Raw genomic sequence first — 24130 nt, 5'->3', positions numbered from 1 at the left:
CTTGGCTTGCTACATGTGAACAAGGCAAGATAATGTAATCTTATACCTCTTTACTCCATCAAGGCGTATGCTTCCTACTTTATTCCAGATTCCTGTCAGCAACAAGTAAACTATCACTCAAATCTAGCTGATGCAATCATTCAAATCCTGCTGAGGTAATAAGTCAAGTCTAGTTCAAGTAGTTAATTTCCTGCATTTCTTAACCAATATAAATAAGGAAAGGGATTGTAATGAATAAAAAGGCACTTCAGGTGTGTTGAAAAAAACATACAAAGTTATCAAACTCAGAATTGATTGTCCACACACCCTTGAGAAAGCATCTACAGCAGTAGCAATAAAAAATTCTTTAATGCTTAAGCATTTCCGTGTTTCATAAAATGTACAGACTTCTTCAAAACTATTATGGTAGCCGTTATTGCCAAGCTGTTATGACCTACTTGATCATGTGACTACTGAACGGAACACATAAAACATTTAGAAGTGCATGAACATGTAAAAAACACAATCTGACAGGGTTTACTTTTGAACCCTTGAAACTGCATAGGTCAACCGCTCACACAGTCGACCCAAAATTCTGAATCCAGAACAGTGAAATTGCAGCCAAGTAGAAACTGAATACATTGACACCCGCAGTTTGATGTATTTGGCATGGCAGGAGGTGACGTCAGTCACCCATGCTATGCCCCTTAATGTACCATGCCATTCCATAGTCAACAGTATGTGCATTTTACTGTTTTGCTGTGGGGCAAGCCCCCTGCACTCCACATACCACCTGCAAATTATATATATACCAACTCCAAGATCGCACTACAATGAGGAAATAGCTAATTCCCTGTTCCTCACTGAACCACAATCTCGGTGCACAATTCCGAAATCAGATACTCAAACTACACTACTACCCATTTGCTTTAGTGTAGTTGATGTATTCTGAGTCACCATTCTGCCCATTGTAAAACTGCCTTTTGACCACATGCCGGTCAACAGCAGTGACTACGACTATTCAGTAGTAAACCTCTGATAGCCCTTATTTTCAAGTAACACACACAACACAATTTTGAATGCAGTTTTAAATATATATTTATTTATCAAAATCCAAATGGCAAGAGCAAAACAAGGCAGGTATACCAGAATAGCATATAGATGTCCTCAATACTTCAGTAGTCCACAGTATACGAACAAATAGCCAGTACTGCAACTAATTCAGTATAAAAATAATATAATTTATTTATCATATTGTGATAAATAAATTATATTATTTTTATACTGAATTAGTTGCAGTACTGGCTATTTGTTCGTATACTGTGGACTACTGAAGTATTGAGGACATCTATATGCTATTCTGGTATACCTGCCTTGTTTTGCTCTTGCCATTTGGATTTTGTTATTTATTTCAGATTGCAGCTTTTTTGGCAAGTGCATTAACTCCCAACAGATTTATATTTCTTTTGATATATTTATTTATATTTTCATTGTAATTTTTCAGTTTAATGACTGCATATACGAATAAGCTACTCAGTATTCCCTGGTTTAGATGCGTTCATTTTTTCAGTGAATTTTCTTATTCATGTACCTTTAAATGTTTTCTGTGTTTTGTTCAGCAGTCACATGATCAAGCAGTTCATATTATATACAACAGCCTGACAAACTGAACAGTAAACATCGTGGCTCTGAAGAAGTCTGCATTTTTTTCTGAAAGACAAAAGGGCTTAACCAGTAAAAATCTTTAGGTATGCTGACAATTGATTCTGAATAAGGAAGAGTATTCCTTATCTTTGTTTCAGTTATTTTTTCTTTTCAGCAGTATAGTTTTATGCCATTGCTGATACCATAAAGTCAGTGTGTCCAATCACTCACCTTCTTCATGTCTTCATAAAACAGATACAAGATCTGATGTTGGTCCTTCTTCTCCCAGAATCCTTTGACATGATCGTACCAGGATCCCCAGCCCACTAAAATCAAAGAATATAACAAAGATTTATGAAAGACAATACATACAAACTCAGACATATTTATAGATATTGTTTGTTTACCTTAATTGATTCATTTGTTAATCAGGTAAGTCAACTGGTCATCATGGACACTTAAACGGTGTGTTTTGGGGGTAAGTGGCAAATGGAGTACTTGGATAAAAGGTACACATGCATGAATAGAACATTCAGGATTCACACAAACAGTGGCTGGACATCAAACTTGAACTCCAGAGGCATGGAAGTGTGAGGCAGTGATCTTAATGAATAAGGCATCATATTGCTCCATTAGCAAATTAATTACAAAAGGTGGACATTTAAACGGTGTGTTTTGGGGGTAAGTGGCAAATGGAGTACTTGGATAAAAGGTACACATGCATGAATAGAACATTCAGGATTCACACAAACAGTGGCTGGACATCAAACATAAACTCCAGAGGCATGGAAGTGTGAGGCAGTGATCTTAACGAATGAGGCATCATATTGCTCCATTAGCAAATTAATTACAAAAGGTCAAAGGGTAAAATACTAGCACCCATATTGTTGGCTCCAAAAAATTAAAGCCAGTAAAGTACCATAAATGAAATACAAACATTATGTTAAATAAACATAATATAAAATGAACTATTCCAGTGCTTTATGGATTAACTATGCTCTACAGAACCGTACAGCCACAAAACAGGCAGTTGCTCATGTGCATCTCCTACATTTCATGATTAATTCATTATGTCACCTCTTGGGTTAGACTGATAATGTGTGAGTAGAGTGGTGAAATATCATTGGTGTTTCAGGTTTGAGTAGCAGTTTGGGTACCACAGGTTCTAGCTTGCTAAATGAAGAATGAGCAACAGATAATCAAATTACCCAGGCTGAGCCTGTAAATGGCCCCAGACTGAGCATGTTAACGGCCCCAGGCTGAGTCTGTTAATGGTCCACAAGGATCAGTGCTCTACTCCAGGCAACAAATGCATAAGGAAATAATTAAGTATGTAAATAAATAAATAAATAAATAAATAAGTCATCTTTATCTCAAGGAAGTCAGAGTCTCGGTACTGTCGTAGCCTTCTTTGGTGCATGGAGTAATGACCATAGGGCATCATCAAACACAAGGAATAAGACAGGGCATGTTACAGGAGGAGACAGATATGGGAATATACACACCTGGCCTTCACAACAGCCAGTACACATATGTGACCCCAATGCAAATGAAGAACAGTGAGTAGGGAGAAAAACTAAATCCCTCCATCCAGCAGTGTTTTGGAATCAGGTACTGACCAATAATAAACAGTCAGATGGATTCCTCCAGGCTGGAACATGGATATCAGAGCAAAACAATTTGAAATAATTTATTGTCCAGACTCACATCATTCTACTTTAAATATATAATATTGATGCAATATTTCTAGTTATGTCTTTTCAAATCTCAGGTCAGCTTCTAGAGGTATAAATTTTATTATAAATCGAAACATAATTTATCATCAGTCAGAATCAGGATTCTGTGCTGGAACCTCAGCTGTTTGGCATCTACTTTTCTGAAGTAAAGACAAATACCAAAGGGCTCTGGCTGACTAAGGTTGCAGATGACTGCAAGCTCGGAGCAGTCACTGAATCCCTAAATGACTTTGCCAACCTGCAGGAAGGTTTGTCCCAAATAAATAACTTGTGCCAAAATCATGGACTGAAAATAAATGTAAAAAAATACATTATTGTATCATTTGGGAAGCCATGTATCCCAGGAAACTTTCCCATTAACAATATGCCCCTAAGAGTTGACCCAGTTGTTCAAAATGTGGGATCTTATGTGGACAGTGACCTCACCTAACATTTAACAAGCATGTATCCATTGTTGAAACAAAGTCCTTCTACATTGCATAGCTTATAAACAAAGGGACTGTGTCTAGATCTAGAGGTGTCATTGTTCCCCTTTACTGAGCCCTCATCAGGCCAATCATTAAATATAATGCCCCCTTTGGCAAGTATCTGTCTAGATAAATGCAACAACTGGAATGCCCATAGATACTTTACTAAAGGGATACAAAGTCTAAACAACATCTTCCATGGACCGACTCAAAATCCTGTCACTATAGTTGGTATCTAACAGACTGTTAAGAGGTGTCCTTTGTTTGACATATAAGACATCCTCTGACCCAATGCTGATGGATTTACTGCACATCAGCAAGTCAAATTGCATCCAAAATTCTCAGTCTAGGGATCAAAACATCTTCTACAACATCAACAGAATAGTTTGGAGGGACAGCTATATCTTGGAGAGGATACTGCTGCTCTTGAACAGACTCCCCATCCACATAAAACTAAGTTCATCCCTGTCCAAATTCAAGTGCAATTTGGATCTATGGAAGGGAAACAGAAAATGCATCATAGGAGTGCCCCCCTGTAGTACTAATGGACAGAGGCAGCTCCTAAATGCTTTATCCCATACATGTTCATAGGTTCATAGGTGTGTACCAGGCTAATGACTACAAGGGCCTTTTTAAGCCTAGCCATGCCTCCTAAATCTCTGAGAAGGTCTGGTACCCTAGATAAGTGTAAGTAGGGGCTTGGTCGATTACAAGCAGGGGCCTAAAAGATGGTCCATTTCCAGGCTCCCTGTGCCCATTAGAGACACAGCTGCCAAACAAGGGATGCATTTCTAGTTCCCCATCCAATTGTCTAAGTTACACTTTTATTTTTTATTATTATTTATTTATTTAACATTTGTTGACCAGGAAAGTCAGTTGGGTTAACGAGGAACTCTGATTTAAATGGATGGGGAGCCTGTTCCAGGAGTAGTCTCTTGGATACATACCTGTCTCTGTAGTAGATCCTATTTATATCACAGGCAAAATTTAGAATGGGTAATTCTGGTGTTGTTTGTTTTACAGATATGAATGAGGTCCATCAGGGTGGGGTCTAACAATGACTTGAATTCCAGGCATAGATCTCCCCCTCAACAACCTGTAAGAGACTGAATACAGGGATAGGGCTTTGAGATGATCTGCATAAGACATGTTATTCACACCTTGTATTCTTTTAGTGAGGGACCTCTGTGGATGTTTGGATGAGCCAGGTTAAGTACATAACCTCAAATATTCCTCAAATTATCTAGTGTATGGTGATCCCAGGTATTCTCATTAGGGGTAATATATAATTATTGACTGGGGATGGGTAAGGCCAAGTTAATTTAAGCACAAAAGGAAAACTGCTTAGGCTTAAAATGGCCCTCAAGGGCAGCTAGCCTAGTACTTAATTACAAACATATGAACCTATGAAGTCACTGTCTGAAGTTGTAATCTACTTAGATATAAGCTTTTTGTCCATTTACTTTCCTGTAAACCTGAAGTTCACACCCAAAGCTATGTAGTGCCTATAAATTTAAAGTTAATAATAGTGGTTATAATCTCCTTCATTTCAACATAATGTTAATGTCTAACATTATACTTCAGTTAAACAATGTTAATTCTGAATTATTTTTGAAATTATTTTTGGATTTCCCCACCTGCTTACTTCAAGTTTAAAGAACTGTCCATCACTTGGCTCCTTATTTGTTCCCTCTGAGAAGCAAAATGCAAATAGAATACTAAGTCAATTACATTATAGCACTGAGACTTTTTCATTTTATTTGCTAACTCCTATTCGCCCCTTCTCAATGCCCTTCATGTAACAGTCTCAGCATGCAAAGTATATGTGCTTTTACACTCATGTCTCACTGTAGGTGTATTTATAGCTCTACATTTACCAATTTATTGCCATCCCCAAAAGCTTCAATGGGAGGGGGCTATCTCTTTTGTGCCCAGGATGCTAACTGATCTAGGCTGACCAGCATCTTTGATATTACCTTATATAATATTACAAGTGATAGTAGAAGAAGACATTGTGTCTACCTAGTCTATGCATTTGGGTGTACCTGATGTATAGCTTCCTCCTCCCACCTGAGGTTGTCCAACTGCTTTCCAGCTGCCTCATGTAGTTTTGAAGTTCCCTTCAGATTAACAACCCATTACCCACTCTGGCAATCTATATAGACCAAAGCTCTGTTTGAAAAAAATATTTTCAGTCCCAGGTTAAGGTAAGAGCCGTCTGATTGCATTTGATGGTCCCTTTCTCCCTTCCTTCATTCCTTCCTCCCTCCCTTGACTTGTAGCTTGGTTCCACTCTTTCACATTTACTCTGAAATATCTTGTTCACTCTTATCAAACCCCCCCTTTTCTCTCCTAGAAAATCAAGAATATAAGTTCAGTGATTTCAGTTACTATACATTTTGCATGGTGCTGCGGTAGCGTTGTCGACTCACAGTTAGACGTTGCCCGTTCGATTCTCAGATAGAGCATCTTCTGTGTGTGACATGGGTGAATGGGCGTTCCTTCATTGAAGGTTGTGCATTAGGCCCGGCAAGACAGCACGTAAAAATCTACTGCCAATCATTAGCGGACTGGAGTTCCGCTGTGGTGACCCCTAACCGGGAAAAGCCGAAAGACACAAACAAACATCTTCGTAAAAAAAATCTGGCCTTCATCTGGATTTTTTCTAGTTTTTTGCATCTACTATAGATAATTGCGCTTCACTTAATTTGCACACATTTATTTAAAACTAAAACATCTAAAACCTTGGGAGGCTAAAAATTACACTGACAAGTATGATGGACAAAAATATTTCTTTTTGATGGGGGAAAGACAAGCCTCCTGCCTCCTAATACGAAGGCAAACCTCCACAACTCCAAAATATATATTACCAACTCTGAGAAGGAAAACGTGCAGAAAATGCAACATTTACCTACTTACACGTCTCCAAGTTTAAATTTCATGACAAGACACCACTGATCTTTCAGCAATGGCTAGCGATAAACAGTAGGGCTGTCAAGCTGTTTTGCCTCCAGAACTTCACAAAATATTTTAGATATGGCTTCATCACAGCTTCTCTTATGAATGGTGCAGATAAAACTATATAAGTTATTGTTTAAAGCACATTTGTGCAGTTGTGTTCATGATGCTACAACATAATCAGCTGTCATCAAGGACATGTACAGTAAGCCTTACCACTGTGCCATACAAAACTAATAAAATATCTCTGTCCTTTGAGTCTAACCTGAACAGAATATAGCCTGTCACTTTGTTGGCTGTCCCGGCTGTCCTTACTACTTGTGCCAGATGGTGTAAGGCTGCCATGACGTTTATTCCTGGCTCCTTTTCAGCTACTATATTCTCCAATTTAACATTCCATAACATGTCTGTGATCTATGGATTGTTGTGTCCAACTTGCAGAACCTTACACGTATCTGCACTGTCTCAAATGCCATTTCTCTGTCCACTTTCAGAGATCATCCAGGTCTCTTTCAGGCTTTTTCTGCCAACTACATTTGTCGGCTTAGGTTTTGCATTATCTGCAAATAAGTTCAGTCATTCATTTTTGTCAACACATCAGAGAAAACTATTCTGAATAATAAGGGAATCCAGCACTGTAGCACTGTGCCATAGAGGACTCCACTGGTCTTTCTCCTCATCGAAGACCCTCTCCTAGTACTTCCTTGCACTTGTTTTGCACACATTTTAAAAGTTTCTTTCCCATGCTGCAACTTCCTCAATAGTGTTGATGTAATGCTGAGTCATAGGCCTTACTGATGTCTAGATAGACCTCATTCTTCAGCATTGCCAAATCTGCTGTTATGCATTCGTATATGCATTATGCAAGACATATGATTGTCATCTCTTTTTGGCAGTGAACCATGCTGGTTTGGGTTTTGTAGCTGACTGTTTTAAGAAAGATTTCAAACCTTTAAGTCTCCATGGCCTTTCCTACATCTGTTAGGTTAAATGGCCAGTAAACTACATATGTTATACCTCCTCCCCTGAATAAGGGACAAAATGAATTTTTTTTTAGTTATCCAGTGCTTCCTTATTATCCATTGCTAAATTAAAGTTTCTATGAATGGTTTTAGTTTTGACGGAATACTTTCATTTTTTTCTGACTGGTATCCCATAGATATTGCATATTATTCTTCTGTAGGCTGACTCATTCTTTTATCACCATCTACCTTTGTATTAGCCCATCCATACTCCCAGATCTATGGTTAATCATCAAATGGACTAAACATAGAACTGCTAATAATCAAACGCAAATCAGCAAATGTTCATTCATCAAATGTAGTTCCACTACCTGCACTCAGACAGTCTATTTATTCTGGACTGGAGGGAGTTAATCAGATAAACCAGGAAGCCCTTTTGGCTCATCCATTCTCCCAGTAGCAACAGCAAGCTGGTAGAGAGTGATCCAGCTTACTCATCCATTACAGTAGCATAGGTTGCCTGCCAACTTGCCATAGCTGCTAGGTCAGGGGATGGTGTGTGTGTGTGTGACTGTGTGTGTGTGTGTGTGTGTGTGTGTGTGTGTGTGTGTGTGTGTGTGTGTGTGTGTGTGTGTGTGTCCATGTCTGTGTGTATGTTTATGTGCATGCTGCCACAAAATATCTCATCACCATGGCCGTTGTAGGTGAGCAATCCATTCAGCCACCACTGGGTGTCATCAATGTCAATAGCCCAGCAGCCTCTTTCCCTGCAAAAGGATAAGCAAGCAGGTGTTGCCCACTCAAGCTTGACCTCCCCTTCCTATTCTCCATAGATGCCCATGCCACTAACTGAACACAGGCCATCTGGGCTGAAGTCAGGGCTTCATTTGTCTATGCCACATGGATGACATCTCCAGTCCATTCTTGGTCTTCCTCACCTCTTTAATCACTTCCATCTTTATAGTTATATAGGTCTATTTCTCTTCTTCCCTGTTTTCTAGTTTGCAGAATTTGAATATCTTTCCTTATTCATGTATGCTGGCATAATTTTCCTATTCAGCTGATTTTGTTTCTAGCTTTGACTTTTTAAACATATGCACACATTTCAGAATACTATCTCTGACTCTTATCCACAGCTTGTTTGTTCCTCCACTTTATCCCCAAGTTGTTTGCCACATCCTCTTTATTCCCAGGTAATTTGCCACCTCTACTTTTCCTTACTGTTCAAATTCCTTCCTTGTGCCAACTCCCTGCTTCTTGCAGTTTACCTTTCAATTGTCCTACATGATTATATTTGTCCCTTGGGCTTTCTTTGCTGTAACTAATATGAACCTCAGTGTAGCACGATTACTGCTAACCAGCAGAATCTCGCTTCTGCCTTGTTGACTTTGACAGACCTAGTGAGAAGTAATTATCGAACATTGTTTTGTCTGGTATTCTTTCTGATGTAGAGACCCTCTTACAATGATTTCCCTTTCTCCTATGATTATAAAAACTTAGAAGAGCAGCCTCTGTGATGTAGGGCTATCGCATCCCCTTTAAATCTGAGCTCTTTGTGTAGAGTTGCTTCCACCCAACTTCTGGTGTAAGAATAATGCTCAGAGTAGCACTTCCTTTTAAATCTGGGTGGCAAAGTTGTATACAGTTTAAATATAAGCTTATTAGCCAACAACACATCCGTTTCAAATCTGGTTGAAATGTTTAGATCAATCTAATCTTTTCAAATCAGATATTTATTTATTTTATTTATTTATTGATTGATTTAGTGATTTATGTATTCATTATTAAGTAATTATGATATTTACAAGGTATTAAAGTAGGGTCACAGTAATATAGTACAAGTCAAAAATGTGTGCACAGCAGTACAATGCATAGGTAAAATAATAGTTAACAAGTACAATTTCCAAAATTTGAGAACAACAGTATATAGCATACGGCAAATAATAATTAAAAGGTTTAGAGAATATTACACTAAGGAGTACAGTATGAATACAGTTTGTTAGAGCAAATACAAGGAGGAAAAAGAGTTAATAGGGAATATCTGTATATATCTAATATATTAATATCTAGAACAAATGCAACATTATGTAAATCCATGCAAAGTGCCAGGATGTGAGTGAGGTATGATTCCACACTTTATACTGTAGGCAGAAACTATGATATCACATTATTTTCTTCAATCCATATATGATTCCCCATGACTAGTAAGTTACTTTAAATAGCTCCCAAGTGAATAAAGTAACAGCTATTATTTAAGGCTCAAACTACATCTGGAAAAAGGACAGCAGTCTTTAAATACTTAAATTGGGAGAATGCCTGAGCACTCTAGACCCCTGTTTAGTACCAACAAGTGACATTGCCCTTTCAATACGTTAAATAGTGTCCAGAGACTAGCAGAGTATCTTTACCTAGTGCAAAGAGACTGACATTGCCTCTTTACATTTTTATGTAACACCCAGGTGATGATATATATCCAGTCTATTTTCTTCTTCATTATCCAAATAGCTGTACTTTCTCTTAAAGTCCTTATTCTGTACCTACATTAGCACCACTATTTTAAAACCATAATCAATACCCAGAATTAGGCATCTTCCAGCTTAATTCCTTATTATGTGTCCAGACAGTTGCAATACCAATTCCATCCTAAACAGTGAATATGTAAAACAAATGAAAATTTAAAGTAAGTAAACTGAGTGCAGAACAGCACAGGTTCATAGGGGAATACTAGGCTAACTGCCCTGAAGGGCCATTGTAAGCCTGGCCAAATAGGCTGAGGCCAGAATCAAACCCTGTACTTTTGCCTGCGAGTTGAAGACCTTAACTATATTGCTCATAAAGCCACAGATCCTCACATAAATGTCTTATTGTTACTATGTAAAATGACATATAAGCAAAAAATGTACATAAATTACAGTTTAGGTCATTAATCGTAGTTGTCCTAGGACTAGCAAGAATGTTTGCTGGATGCGTCTGAGCATAGCTAAGATGTGATTCAGAGACATCTGCTGCACTTGGTGCAGGTGTTTGAACCAGTCTCAGAAAGTAGTATCCAAATAATGTAATAATGAGATGTCAATGAAGAAAATGTGAATAATCTGCAACTATCTTATGCAAATTCAAAATTCTTCCCGCTTTGTACAATCCATAGTTACTTTTTTGATGGGCATCTGTACATGTGACCAAGGCTTGTAAAAAGTTACAATCTGTGAAGATGCTTGCATTCACTGCCAGCTCAGCTATCACCTGTTCTGAGGTTCTTGTCTCAGTCTCACCTAAACCAGATGCAGCCTTTGTGCTGACAGGCTGAGAAGGTGAAGATAGGTATTGGCTGACAGACTTATCTGAACTTTGCTGATTAAGAAATCTTGGACAGGTTAAGAGTGAACAGGGACATAGTGCAGGCTTTGTATAGCCCTCACTATATGTGCCACGGGAACCTTCCAAAGACAAAATGGGGACACAGGTATCTCACAGGCTTCTGCCTTGAGGATAATGCAACATTTCATTGACATTCTCTTGGCACATGTAGATCATAAACTGCAAACAGCTAAATACCGAAGAGTTAACATCGAACAGTACAAATAGAAAACAACTTCCGTGAAAGCAAATCCATTGAATGACCATAGTTGGGCAACAACCAGGAATTAACACTGACGTATGACGTAAGTGAAGACAAACCTATTAAATTTGCCCCATTCCCCACTGTAATGTGATCTCGGAGTTGGTATATATAGTTAAGTGGAGGTGTACTGGGGGTGTGGGGGATGAAGCCCCCTAACTTAGTTGGTTGTGTTCTTGATGTTGGCTGACTATGGCCATTCAGTGAATTTATTTTCGTGGAAGTTGCTGTTCACTATTTGTACTGTTTGATGTGGATCCGTGCATCTATTTTCCAGTGTCACCTCAGGACCGAGCCAGTACCATGGTTGCCTTCTTCAGAATGGCATTCTTTCCTGAGGGGCTTGGTGCAAAACCACTTACCTTGCAGAGTTTTTTGTGTGAAGTAATTCTAGAACATGAGGGGGAGCTTGTCCAAGATATTAAAACTCTGTCAAGAGAATGATTGATGCATTTCCGTGTGATTTCCAAAAAAAAAAAATAGACTGGAATACAGAGAGAGTTGGAGGTAAGGTTGCTTCTTTATTTTATTTAGCTGAAATTATTCCACTGGCAATTTGCTGCATCTTTTCCTCAGCTTTGCTGTTGCTGACCCAGGTTATGTACAAGGTTTAACTTTTTTTCCTTTTGGTTCTGTTAGTGTTTTCCTCTTTATTGTTTTGTGGTTCTGTTGGGCTACAATTGGGAGTTAGGGATTTCTTTTGTCCTAAGTTTTGCTTTGTTTTATTTTGTTTTGTTTATTTCTCTCCTCTAGGACAGGCTGTCTTAATTGTTTTAGTTGTTGGATTTTCTTTCCTTTTTTTGTGTTTCTGTCTGTGCTCACTGTTTTTTCCTCTCCCTTCTGCAGTCTTCTCCATTCCTTTTTTTTCAAACAGAGGTTAGGAAGAAAAAAAGAGAGAGAAATTAGTATAGAGGGGCATTGAAAGCCGAATATAAACATTGTGAGTTCTGTGGTGTTGTTCTTTGGGAGGCTTAAACTGAGAAGAAGAAGCAGAAGAAGAAGCAGAAGCAGAAGAAGCAGAAGAAGAAGAAGAAGATTATTATTATTATTATTATTATTATTATTATTATTATTTTAGGTCCCTTTTCTTTCCCTCAGGTTTTGCACCTTTGGTTGATTCCATAGAGTACACTGAAACATTACTGAGTTATTCACCACTAGTCTTTCCAGGCTGTGTTTTTGGTCAGTGATAGCATCAACAGGTCAGATGCCCAGGTTATGTATTCAACCTTGGTGGATGCCAACAACATTATTAGAATTACAACCCATGGCTTGCAAAGGCACGTTATATTAGCTTTTAGGCCTCCTCCTATTCAGGTAAAAGATTGGCAGTTTTTAGGCATGTGCATCAATGGGGAGTTTTTCAGAAATACAGCAATGCCCATGGGGTGCTTGATAGCTCGTTCCATGTTCTAGAAAGTTCAGCCCTTCACTGGGCTTGACAGCAAAGGGCACCAGATCAACTAGTCATTCATTATTTGGATGAATTTTTGTTTGCTGTTGAAGGGGGTTTCATAAGGTTACTGAGGTGATTTGTGTATTCACACAGTTATGTGTGGAAGATGGGTCCCATTATTGAATGGGAAACTTGGAGGCCCAAGAAATCTTTAGGGTTTTCAGACTTAGTGATCAATGTATCCACTTCTACTTTGAGAATTGCCCCTGGGAAAATTAAAAACTTGAGAGCATGTATTGATCAAATTCAGAGTGATAAGAAAGTCAGAATCTGGCAAGGCATGGAACTTTTGGGATTATTTAGCTCTGCATGCTGAGCAATATCCCCAGTCAGGCCGTTCATTTGAGGGTTGGCTAATCTTTTAAAAGGTGGTAGGCTCAAGCATCACTGGGTGAGAGTGTTTTAAAGAGTCATGGAAGATTTTCATACTTGGAGGTTCTTTTTGCTTCTCCATAATTGTATTGTCAAAGGGACTAGGTTTGTTCAGTTGAGCTGCAATTGTTTACTGATGCTGCTGGGTTTTCTGGCATGGGAGCTTATTTCCAGAGCTGTTTTTCTTCCCTGTGACCTTCCTCTTGGCACAAAAAGACATTACATTCATTGAGCGTATGCCCATTTGGACAGCAAATGTTGTTTGGGGTGATTTACTTAGACATAACAAGGTATTTTTTCATTGTGACAATTTGTCAGTAATCTGGGTTTTGACCAAAAGAACATCAAAGTCTAAGAAGGTTCAGTCATTGTTAAGACAGCTCATTTTGCAGAGTTTGAGGATAAACTTGTTATTTAGAGTCTTGCATATCCCAGGTAAAGCAAGCATTTTATCTGATTGCCTCTCTAGCTTACAGGTTGCTGGATTCTGACAGCTATCTCCATAAGAGCAAGAAATCCTAGTGACACTTCTGGACATTATCTGGGTGATGCATGGAGAGTATCTGCCTGGCTAATTCACAGCCTTGGACAGCCAGTACAAAAAGGGCTTATGATGCATATTGTCAGCAGTTTTTAGAAAGGATACCTTCAAGATTGAGTCTAGTCTCTTAGCAGTTAAGAATCTTCAATGTCATCTGGCAGCACTTAATTTTTGGGCAAATATATCAGGTTTGACTGATTTTACCCAAGATTGATTTTAGTTTGCAATAAGACAATGGAGCTTGTGGTAGACCACTGTTGGTCCATCAACAGAAGATTGTTACTGGTCATTATTGATAGCATTTACAAGTCTATTCCTAACTATTCCACCTATGGCCTTTATGGTACATTAGTTACTTGGATATATTGAGGATATTTAGAGGAGGTGAGTCTTTGCTTCATTTTAATTGAAGAGATGTCATTCTTGTTGGCAATTCCATTTGTCTTCATAGATCGAAGATGGATCAGCAGGTACCAGGGTCATTTATATAAACTGGTTATGTGCCCCTCTTCATTACTGTGTCTAGTCAACTGAGGCAAGACTTTACTTCATCTGCAGTCCCTTAATTCACATTTGGAGTTAGTTTTCCAAGAGAACCAGAATAAAATGATTACTTCATCTGCAGGCCCTTAATTCACATTTATTACTCCCAGCAGGTTTTGACTGTAATTCATAAAGAAGTTTACAATTTGCCTACCCTACGTATATCTCCACACTCTTTCTGTATTGGTAGAGCTACTGACCTGGCTGGGGATGGTCAGTCAATTATAGTCATGAAGAGGATTGGGTGTTGGTCTTCTAATGACTTTTTAAAATATGTGTGCTAGGTGTTCTTGGACGTTAATGACTGTTTCTTTTTCAGGTGTAGTACATGTGGTGGTATTTGGTCATTCCTACATTTGGCTAACAGCTAAGAGAACACCAGTTCAGCCATATGGTCTCAATTTAGGTTTAGATCCATCCTCAGTCAAAGTGATCTGCAAGGGCTGCCCAGGTTCATTATTTGTTTCAAGAGTTGATTCATCAGATTGGGGTTCTGCATTTTATATTGCTCCATTTATGAGGTAAGGAGATTGCACTTTTGCCTAAATGACATCTTCTGTTTGAAATGTTTAAAATGTTATATTTTGGCTCAGACTGTTTGTCCCAGGGCCATCATTTGTTGGTCTCCCATCATGCAGCGGCTTTCTTGGTCCAGCTTGTCATCAGGTAAAGTGGCAGAGATGATATGAGAATTTGTGAACCACAGAGTAGGTTGGCCAGCTACGGCTTTGGGATTTCATGCAATAGATCATTGGGACTTGCTAGACAAAGACCCAATTCCTCATTTAGACTTCTTTTCTCCTCAACCACCCCTCCCAGATACTTGAAACTATTAAACTTTCCACTGTTTTCCATTGTATCTCAATTTTCAGCTTCTTCTGATTTTTCCCACCTGGTACCATGACAAGTGTTTTTGTCTGTACTGTTTCCTCACCTTTGTCTTCAGTTTTACATACCATCCTCCTATCATTTGCTGATGATCCTTTTCAGAGTTTGCCTGTAATAGCACATTGCCTGCATATAGCAATTTGTTGATCTGCCTCTTCTAACCTGTTTGCTAATATAATCAGTCCATCACAGGTAGGTACATCCCCAGTCCCTCAGGAGAGCCCTCTGTGAGTCCAAACACCATTTGTATGTAACTTACACTTATTTTACCAATTTTTCTTAGATTTTGAACCATTACAGAACTGTCCTAATCAGCTCTCTTGGGACATTGTCCTATGTTTTCTTCACATCTAGGAATGATCAGTTTGTTCCTTTTTTCATCTCCAGCTTCTTCTCCACCATCTCTTTCACTGCAAATATTGTGTCAATTGTGCTCCATCCAGATCAAAATCTGAACTGCCCATCACCCATTGGACTTTCTACTGCTATACATATTTGTTTATCAGTCACCATCTCTTTCTTCATCTCCAACTTCTTCTTCACCATGTCTGTGACTGTAAACATTGGGTTGACTGTGGTACATTCCAATCTAAATCTGAACTGCTCATCACACATCATACTTTCTACTAATCTGCATATTTGTTTGTCAATCACCCTCTCAAGCATTTTCAGGTGGCATAACAGGACCTTGATACCTCTGTACTGCCCATAGTTGCGAATGCCCCTTTTGTTCTTGTACACAGGTACTGGATTATTTATTCTCCAGTTATGTGGAATATGTCTTTCTCTCCATACTGCTGTAAATTTGCCACTTCTCCCCTAACTTACCCATGGTCTTGAACATATCCATCATATCTGAAGTGGTTCCATCTGAGCCTGCTGCTTTCCCTGACTTCATTTTCCTTAGTGTTGTTTTTACTTCATCTAGGGCAGGCTCATTTTTTTCCCCTCTTTCATTGTACACTGTGTGGGGGCAGTACAACTTCTATGTTTTCTTTTTTCCATTCAGAAGCTGGTGGAATTGTTCCTTCCATCTGCTTTTGATGTCCTGTGGACTGGTGAGCAGATTGTTGTCGGTAACCCTTAAAATGATGTCCAATGTCTGTCTTCTTTATCTTTGTATTTTTGCCTTGCAACCTGATAGAATTTCTTTGTGCCATTTGCTAACACATGTTCTAGAAGCTGGTACAATGCCTCTGGAGCCTTGTTCTTGGCCAACTAATATTCCGTTTTTGTCTAATCTGTCTTCTCTATCTCCCACTTTTTCCTGCACTGCTTCTGGAAGGATCTACCACAATGTTAACTTGCCATTCCACATGTTTGCTCAATGCCCATGTCTGGGCAATGGAAACATTCCATCAATAAGCTGAACATCCATGCCTTTTATTATGCATTACCACATGCACTGCAATATAGGTTGTTTACTACATGGTCTGAGGGTTGTAGCTGGAAATCATCAATCAAGGCTGTAGGGCATATCTGATATCCCTTGTAACACACAGTAAGCAATGCATTATATTTGGCCATCTGCTAACATGGGAGGTACCTGTGGGTGTAGAGATGTCTCTATAGCATGCATGTTCACTTGCCAAACAAAAGACTCTGTAGGAACTTCCTCAAGAACCTTTGGTGAGTCAGATGTAAACCATATGTGTGAATTATGGGAACTGAGTGGGTGGTGCATAGACACTTATAAATAATGTCCAGTGCTTAATAGACAGCATGACAATTAACAGAATGACAGTCCTTCCTATTGATTTGTTACCCACAAGTGGAACTGAAGGGGGGATGCATGGCATAACCATTCCTGCAGATACTATATCTGGATCTGATGGTGCCTTGATGGCAACCTATGTGCAATCTGTGGTTCCCAGTGCTTCATGGAAATGACCTATGTTGTAAAATGCCTACATGAACTGGCTCTGTCTTCTGCAGTCTGGGGAACCAGATATCCTCATCCAAATGCAGTATAATGTCAAGGAACTTGTTCAGGATTTCTGAGACCTGCAATATTCATATTCCTAATGTGACTCCAGTAGGTCATTGAGAGAGCCATGTAGCTAATATGGCTTTAAAGCTACACATACCTTGATAGCTGCAGGAATGGGTGCATGACACAGCTCATCATGGTCCCTTACAGTCTCTATGACCACATGATGGTCCACAGTCTGTCTGTGGGCTGGTGTTATGATCGATGCTGTCTGTACCTCCACCATTAGTAGGAATGGCAACAATGCACAACATGGCAGGCACTGACTCTGATAGAAGCTGAGAAATACATGCTGCTGATAATTCAAGCAGCACTCTTCTCACATACATCATGCATTTTTGTATAAAAAATAAGTATGCATGGCTACATGGTGTATTTATGTTTATGAATTGGTCTGTCATGTTGGATGTTGGGTTTTTCATATTCTCTTTGGCTAGTTTGCATGGAGTTCTTCATTATCATGCTATTATACACTCATTCACATTATCTGCATACTGCTCTAGTTTGCCCTATGCGTGACCGCACCATAGTCTTAGAATCACATATACCCACCTTTTTTTTATTACCTTTGCTAATTTACAAAATGTGCTAGCCATCTATGAATCATGGCCTAAGTATGTAAAGCTGTTCACTTAAATCTTCATCCAGTATGCATACCTTCAGAACATCACATTAAATCCATAGTACTAAGCAGGCAATTACCCACAGAAATCTTAGTCAATGCTATCCACAGCAAACTGTTTGAAACATTTAGTAATAAGTCTGTCAAACTGCCATTTAAACCTGTAGGTAGTACAATGAGTGAGAAAGTACCCCTTTCAGCTTTTAGTACCAATTCTGTAAAACTCTCCATTTAAATCATCAGCCAGTGTCAATACTACTAAAGCCACCCCTTAAATCCTTAGCACTGACCAGGTAAAGGTGAAAATGAAATCTTTAGCAGTAGCAGCCATATCACAATATCCCTTTAAATGCATAGTACTAAATGGGTGAAATTTCTCAGCCATCACCACTATTGTGTCAGTGATCTTTGCCATACTTTGTACTAATTGTTGTAAAGTTACAATATGGATGATCAGACATTCCAACTATAGGTTCTTCAGTGGATTTCCTTATATTTTAAGTTCCTACTTCCTGTATGCTGCTTGTTTTTCAATTTACTAATGTATATATGCTTAAATAAAACTTAATAAAACGTAACTCCCTATGTACTAAGTAACAGTGTCCTTTTAAATATTTAGACTACCAAAAGGATGTCAGTACCTTTAAAAACCTCAGCACTTAATAAAGCTGATCATTCAAATCTTCAGATAGCATCCATTGCATGACATCTTAATTTTAAAATCCTGCGCACATTAAAGCTGGATATTTGAATCTTCAAGAAGCAGGAGTGTGTGACAGTCTACCCCAAAACTCTTGGCTGCCTGGCTAAATTCAAATACCATAAGTGTAATTCTCAGTTGTGGAACTTAACATGAGACGGTGGGGGATTACATGCATATCCACGGTTGCGGTTTGTGGAAGTATTCCCATGCTCCACAGGAGTTAATAGCAGGGTTATAGTAAGTTTTAGAATTTGCATTTTCTTTAAATTGCAAACTCGAAGAGAATTGGTAAGATTGGGTTTTGTACTTTTGTTTGTTTGTCTTTGTTTGTCTTTTTGGCTTTTCCCAGTTAGGGATTGCCACAGCGGAACTCTGGTCCGCTAATGATTGGCAGTAGATTTTTATGGTTCCGAGTTGCCAGCCTGACGTCCAACCTTCCGCGAAGGCATGCCCATTCACGCATGTCTTTCGAATGCCACTCGACTGCGGGGAGGACATGCAGACTCCATACAGAAGGCACTCCAGCCAAGAATCGAACAGGAAAACCTCTTGCTATGAGGCAACAACTGCCCACTTAAGGCACAAAGCAAGATTGTGTCAGAGTCCTTTAAAATACTTAGTACAAAATAGCTAAAACTGGCTATTTAATTATTCAGACAGTATCAATAGGACCACAGTGACCCTTCATCTCCTTAGTACTGAATAACATTAGGCATTTAAATCTTTATACTATACCATTTCCTTGCATGAACGTTGTTAGGAACTCCTCCCATGACCTTGGTGGAGCCTTTGTCATTTTTTCAAAGAAGTAATATGACACAGCATTGTCTTTTGCATTTCTGGCAACATAGATAACCTGGTATAAGGAAAGGAAAAAGAAAGACATAAATTAGTGATAACATTTTGAACATTCAGACCAGAGTTAGAACCATCAAGAAATCATTACCAGTTTCATCCACAGCAAGAATGCTTCACATCCCACTAGAATATAGGGAATGGGAGCTATTCGGCACAGTGGCTCAGCAGATAGCATTCACAGCCTAGAGGATCCCTGGTTCAATTGTCAGCCGAGGTACCTTCTGTGTGGAGTCTGCATGTCCTCCCTGAGTTTGCGTGGGTTTCCTCTAGGTGCTCTGTTTTCCTCCCACATGCCTTAGACATGCATAATATGAATTAGACATTGTAAAATGGCCATAAGCATGAGTGTGTCATGTAAAAGAACTACCATGGCAGGGCTAGCCACCCGAGGGTGTAAACCTTGGCTTCAAATGATAGTCACTGTTGAAATGACACCCTGACCCCATGTGCAAAAATGGGAAAAGGAGGCTGTGGATGGATGGATGGAGCTATGATTATGAAGGGCAACCCACCAGAAGAACATTAGTACCACATGAATGAGGGAAGATAATCTGTTTGCTCTCCAAGTTAAATGTAATTAATTTATCTAAAACATGCAAAAAAAATAAATAAAATAAAAGAAAAAAGAAAAAAAAAAGAAAGACAATGTGGGGTGCTGCGGCAACAGTGCATCTGACACAGTAAACCACATCCTCATTGAGGACTACCTGATAAATGAGGCACATGTGTGGAGAAATTCCCATAAAGAAAGGCAAAGTCAGAATGTAAATAATGGCCCCTAAAATAATTTAGATGTGGTGTGTGTGTGTGTGTGTGTGTGCGCGCGCGTGCGTGCGTGCGTGTGTGTGTGTGTGTGTGTGTGTGTGTGTGTGTGTGTGTGTGTGTGTGTGTGTGTGTGTGTGTGTCTGGTTGGTTCTGTGTTCTGTCTCCAAGTAGGTGAAACTCCTAGATTACTAGAGGCAAAAGGACTGGATTAACTTAGAGACATAACATTTTTCCCTGCAAAGCATAGCCCTTATTGACATCTAGCCCAAACATGAAGTAAAGACTTGTTAAGGGAATACCATTATTCTGAATAATGAAATTGAAGAATAAAACACAATTAGCCTGTTGGAATGATATGTCTTGACATTCTACACACATGCAGCCATGTATGCATATTCAGGATGATTTAGGAAATGCTGACAGTGAGAAGGCTGATACTTAACAAGTTGTATTTTCTAATGGTATTCATGTTCATAGGTTCATAGGTTCATAGGTAGGTACAAGGCTATCTGCCTGAAGGCATTTATAAGCCTAGCCAGGATGTGTTGGCTTTCGCCACCCCCTTAGATTAGTTCCCTGTGCCTCTGCCCAGCAGAGCCATTGAAGTGGTCCCTGGGGTAAACTTACTGTTTCCCATCCACCCGTCAAGGTTTCTCTTGAAGAGGGTTAGCGAGGAGCTCTGCCTAATGCAGATTGGAATCTTGTTCCAGAGCATGGGAAGTCTCTGGGACAACAATCTATCCCTCCAGCACGTCCTATTTATTGTTGTGGTGAGGTTTAGATCCCTGGAGCGTGTGGCTTGAGGGGATGTGGTTTTCTTTAGGTGGAGCATGTCCATCAATTCTGGGTTGGACATGGCCTTGTATGTCAGACAGAGATTACCTCTGAGTAGGCAGTATGCAACCGAGTACAGCTGAGTTACTTCAGTCGAGCTGCATAGGGCATCTGCTTGAGGCCAGTGATCCTCTTGGTGAGGTACTTCTGTGGTCTTTCCAGTTGTTGCAGATGTCTTGTAAGGTACATCCCAAATGGGGCATTGTACTCTATGATGGGTCTGATGAGTGATGCTAAGAGGGGCCCAATGACCTCTTTTGATCTGGATGCAAATTCTTTTGTGATTAGGTGGGCCACATAGAAGGATTTACTAACCACTTTGGCAATGTGATTATCAAAGGAGAGGTTACTATCTAATTGGGTCCCCAGATCCCTTATTACGTCTTCCGTATTTAGGGGGCTACCACCTATGTGGTAGTTTGTGGGTACTTTGATTTTTCCAAAGGGGATGACTATGCACTTTTTGGCATTTAGCTTGAGGCCATGGTTTTGACACCAGGTATCTGTCTCAGTGAGACCCTTTTGGAGGATGTCTGTGTCAGCCGGAGAGTCAGTTATAGCCCCTAGTTTGCAGCCGTCTGCGAACTTGGTCAGCCATAGTCCTACTGTGCTTGCCTGTACCGCTGAGAAGTATATGACGAACAGGTGGGGCCCTAGGACTGAGCCCTGGGGAATGCCACTTGTAACCGGTTAGAGCCAGACCTAGCTCCTGTGGGTTCTGTCCATGAGCCAGTTGGCAACCCATGTCATGATGTAAGGGTTTATGTTCAGGCTGGTGAGCTTGTCTATAATACCTGAGTGGGGAATGGAGTTGAAGGCCTTTGGAAGTCTAGGCAAGCTGTGTGTTCCATATTTCCCTCATCTATAGCCTTGGTAACTGTTTCAAAGAAGTCCACCAGGTTTATGAGGCATGATCTGCCCTTAACAAAGCCGAACTGGGTAGGGTCCAGTGTTTGGAGGTATCCAATGTCTCTGTTTCCAATGTCTTTGTTAATGAGATCCATGATGATGCACTCCATAGCTTTGTAGACCAAGCTAGTCAGGATTATAGGGCGATAGTTCCCGGGGTCCGTTGTGGCTCCACCTTTGTGGAGTGGAATAACCATTGCTGTGCGCCACTCTGTGGGCATGTAGCCTGTGGAGAGGCTGAGTTTAAAAAGTGTGTTTAGGTGAGGGGTTAGTTCATTTTTAAGCTCATGTAGGACGCAGCCTGGGACACCATCCGGTCCCATTGATGCTGTGTTTTTGGCTTTGGAGAGGGCCATTTTAACCTGAGTGTCTGTGATTTCAGGGGCACTACATTCTTCTGGTATAGTTATGGGCCCTTTTGGGGGTGAGAGGGCGATGAAGTTTGCACTGAACCTGTCTGCCAGGATGTTGGCTATATTGATTGGTTCAGTGTATTTTGTGCCATTCTGCACTAACTCCAAGCAGATCTGAGAATTGCCACTTAGATTCTTGACATAGCTAAAGAATGCCTTGTGGTTATCTTTGGAGTCCATGGCAATTTTTCTTTTGAAGCTAGCCTTGAATGATTTTTGAGGGAATGTAGTTTCTTGCTGAAACTGATCAGGGACGTCTTCCCTTCTTGGGATTTTACTCTTTTCTGTACTAGTTTCCTCCTTCTATTTTATAGCTGGTTTATGGCAGGGGTCCACCAAACTGGTTTCCTTTTCTTGGAGGAGTGAGTCTTGGTTTTGTTTGGGATAGCATGATCCATGCATTCTTGTAGGAGCCCGTAGAGTGCATTAGAAAAGGATTTTGCAGCTTGGACAGCGTTATCCTTTAGCATGGGGGCTTTGACACTTCCCACCTTGGTCTTAAGTAATGTGAAGTTTGCTTTTGAAAAGTTTTTCACGGTGGTTTCTTTGACCAGGGGTGGTGGTGGAATGTGGATATCCAGAGTGATTAGTTTATGGTCAGATCTAACCAGCGAGGGGTTGACCTCTGTGTGGAACACCGATTGCCCATGTTGGTGATGACCAGGTCCAATATGTTGTCACCTCTGGTGGGGGTGTTGTCCAGTTGATCCAGGGTGTTTGAGTTTATAAATTCTAGGAAATGTTGGGCAAGGGAGTTTGTACTTGAGTAGTTCTCCCAGTTAATGTTTGGGTAATTGAAATCACCCTATATCAGGGTGTTTGGTAGGACCTTTATGTTTCCCAGTGTTTTCAAGAATGCAGAGTGGGGGTCCTGGGACATTGTGGGTGATCTGTAGCAAGCTATAATTTGAATAGCAGTTTTGCCCATTGTTAGTTGCACGTGGATGATCTCTAAACTATCGTGCTGTGCCACTAACCTGGATGTGTGGGTATCCTTGATGAATATGGATACTCCCCCGGCTTTTGTATTTTGGTCCAGGTTTTGTGCTGAAATATATGGTATGAGTTGTAGCCTGGTAGTGCCGGGGTGCTCTCTGAAGTCTTAAACCAGGTTTCTGTTACTGCACATATATCGATTTTCTCCATACTGAGGAGTGCCTCGAGTGCGTGCATTTTGAGGTTTAGACATTTGGCATTGAGTAGCATTACCCTCAGTTTTTTGCTACTTGTGCTATTTACGGCAGTGGGTTTGTCTTTTGAGCCTTGCCTAAAAAAGGCACTATGGGGATGACAAGAGCCTTGGCCAGTATTCGAAAGCCTAAGGGTGACAGGTGAAAGCCGTCTCTAGCGAAGCAGAGTGGCTTCTCGAGCATGTCATCCCAGGCTGACAGACACTGGCTCCCTTTTGAATGACAGCAGAAACTTAGCCAGTTGTTGAAATTGATATTTTTTTCTCTATACCGTGGTATCATTCTTGGTGAGGGCAGGATGCTACTCAGGGTCAGGGTTATACCTGCCTGGGCTACGTGATCAGAGAGCTCCTCTTTTCATGTAGTCCAGGGAGGTACGGCTCAGGTCATTCACATCAACATGGACAATGACAGAGTCATATTTGTACTTGTTCTGGAGTGACCTGAGTGCTTGTGTTATGTGGCAGTTCCTGGCACCTGACAGGCAGATAACAGTAACCTTCTCCTTGTTCAGCCTAGTGAGTGGGACGTCAGTGTGACTGACTATAGAGTCACCTATTACTAGTGTGTTGGATATGTTATTTTGTCTTAAGGGCTGTGATTGTGTGGCACACTGGTTTTGTGAAGTATGTGTTTCATGGTTTGTGTTGGGGGGATGGAGGTTGCTTGGACGTCTGCTTT

The 24130-nt window shown here is 40.1% G+C and overlaps 1 protein-coding gene across 1 annotated transcript in view; it reads right to left on the bottom strand.

The window, feature by feature from the left end:
- LOC122812862 (sulfotransferase 1C1-like) overlaps nucleotides 1–24130 on the bottom strand; it is a 164739-nt gene that overhangs the window by 87669 nt on the left and 52940 nt on the right. The window contains exons 4-5 of the mRNA XM_044084904.1: nucleotides 19216–19336; nucleotides 1855–1949 (exon numbers count right to left, since the gene is read on the bottom strand). Coding sequence (XP_043940839.1) covers nucleotides 1855–1949; nucleotides 19216–19336 — 216 coding nt within the window. The remainder of the gene's footprint in view (nucleotides 1–1854; nucleotides 1950–19215; nucleotides 19337–24130) is intronic.

The sequence above is a fragment of the Protopterus annectens genome, chromosome 10.part0 (genome assembly GCF_019279795.1).
Source record: "Protopterus annectens isolate FY-2018-M chromosome 10.part0, PAN1.0, whole genome shotgun sequence".
Classification (NCBI taxonomy): domain Eukaryota; kingdom Metazoa; phylum Chordata; order Ceratodontiformes; family Protopteridae; genus Protopterus; species Protopterus annectens.
This window is presented reverse-complemented; position numbering and strand designations above follow the sequence as displayed.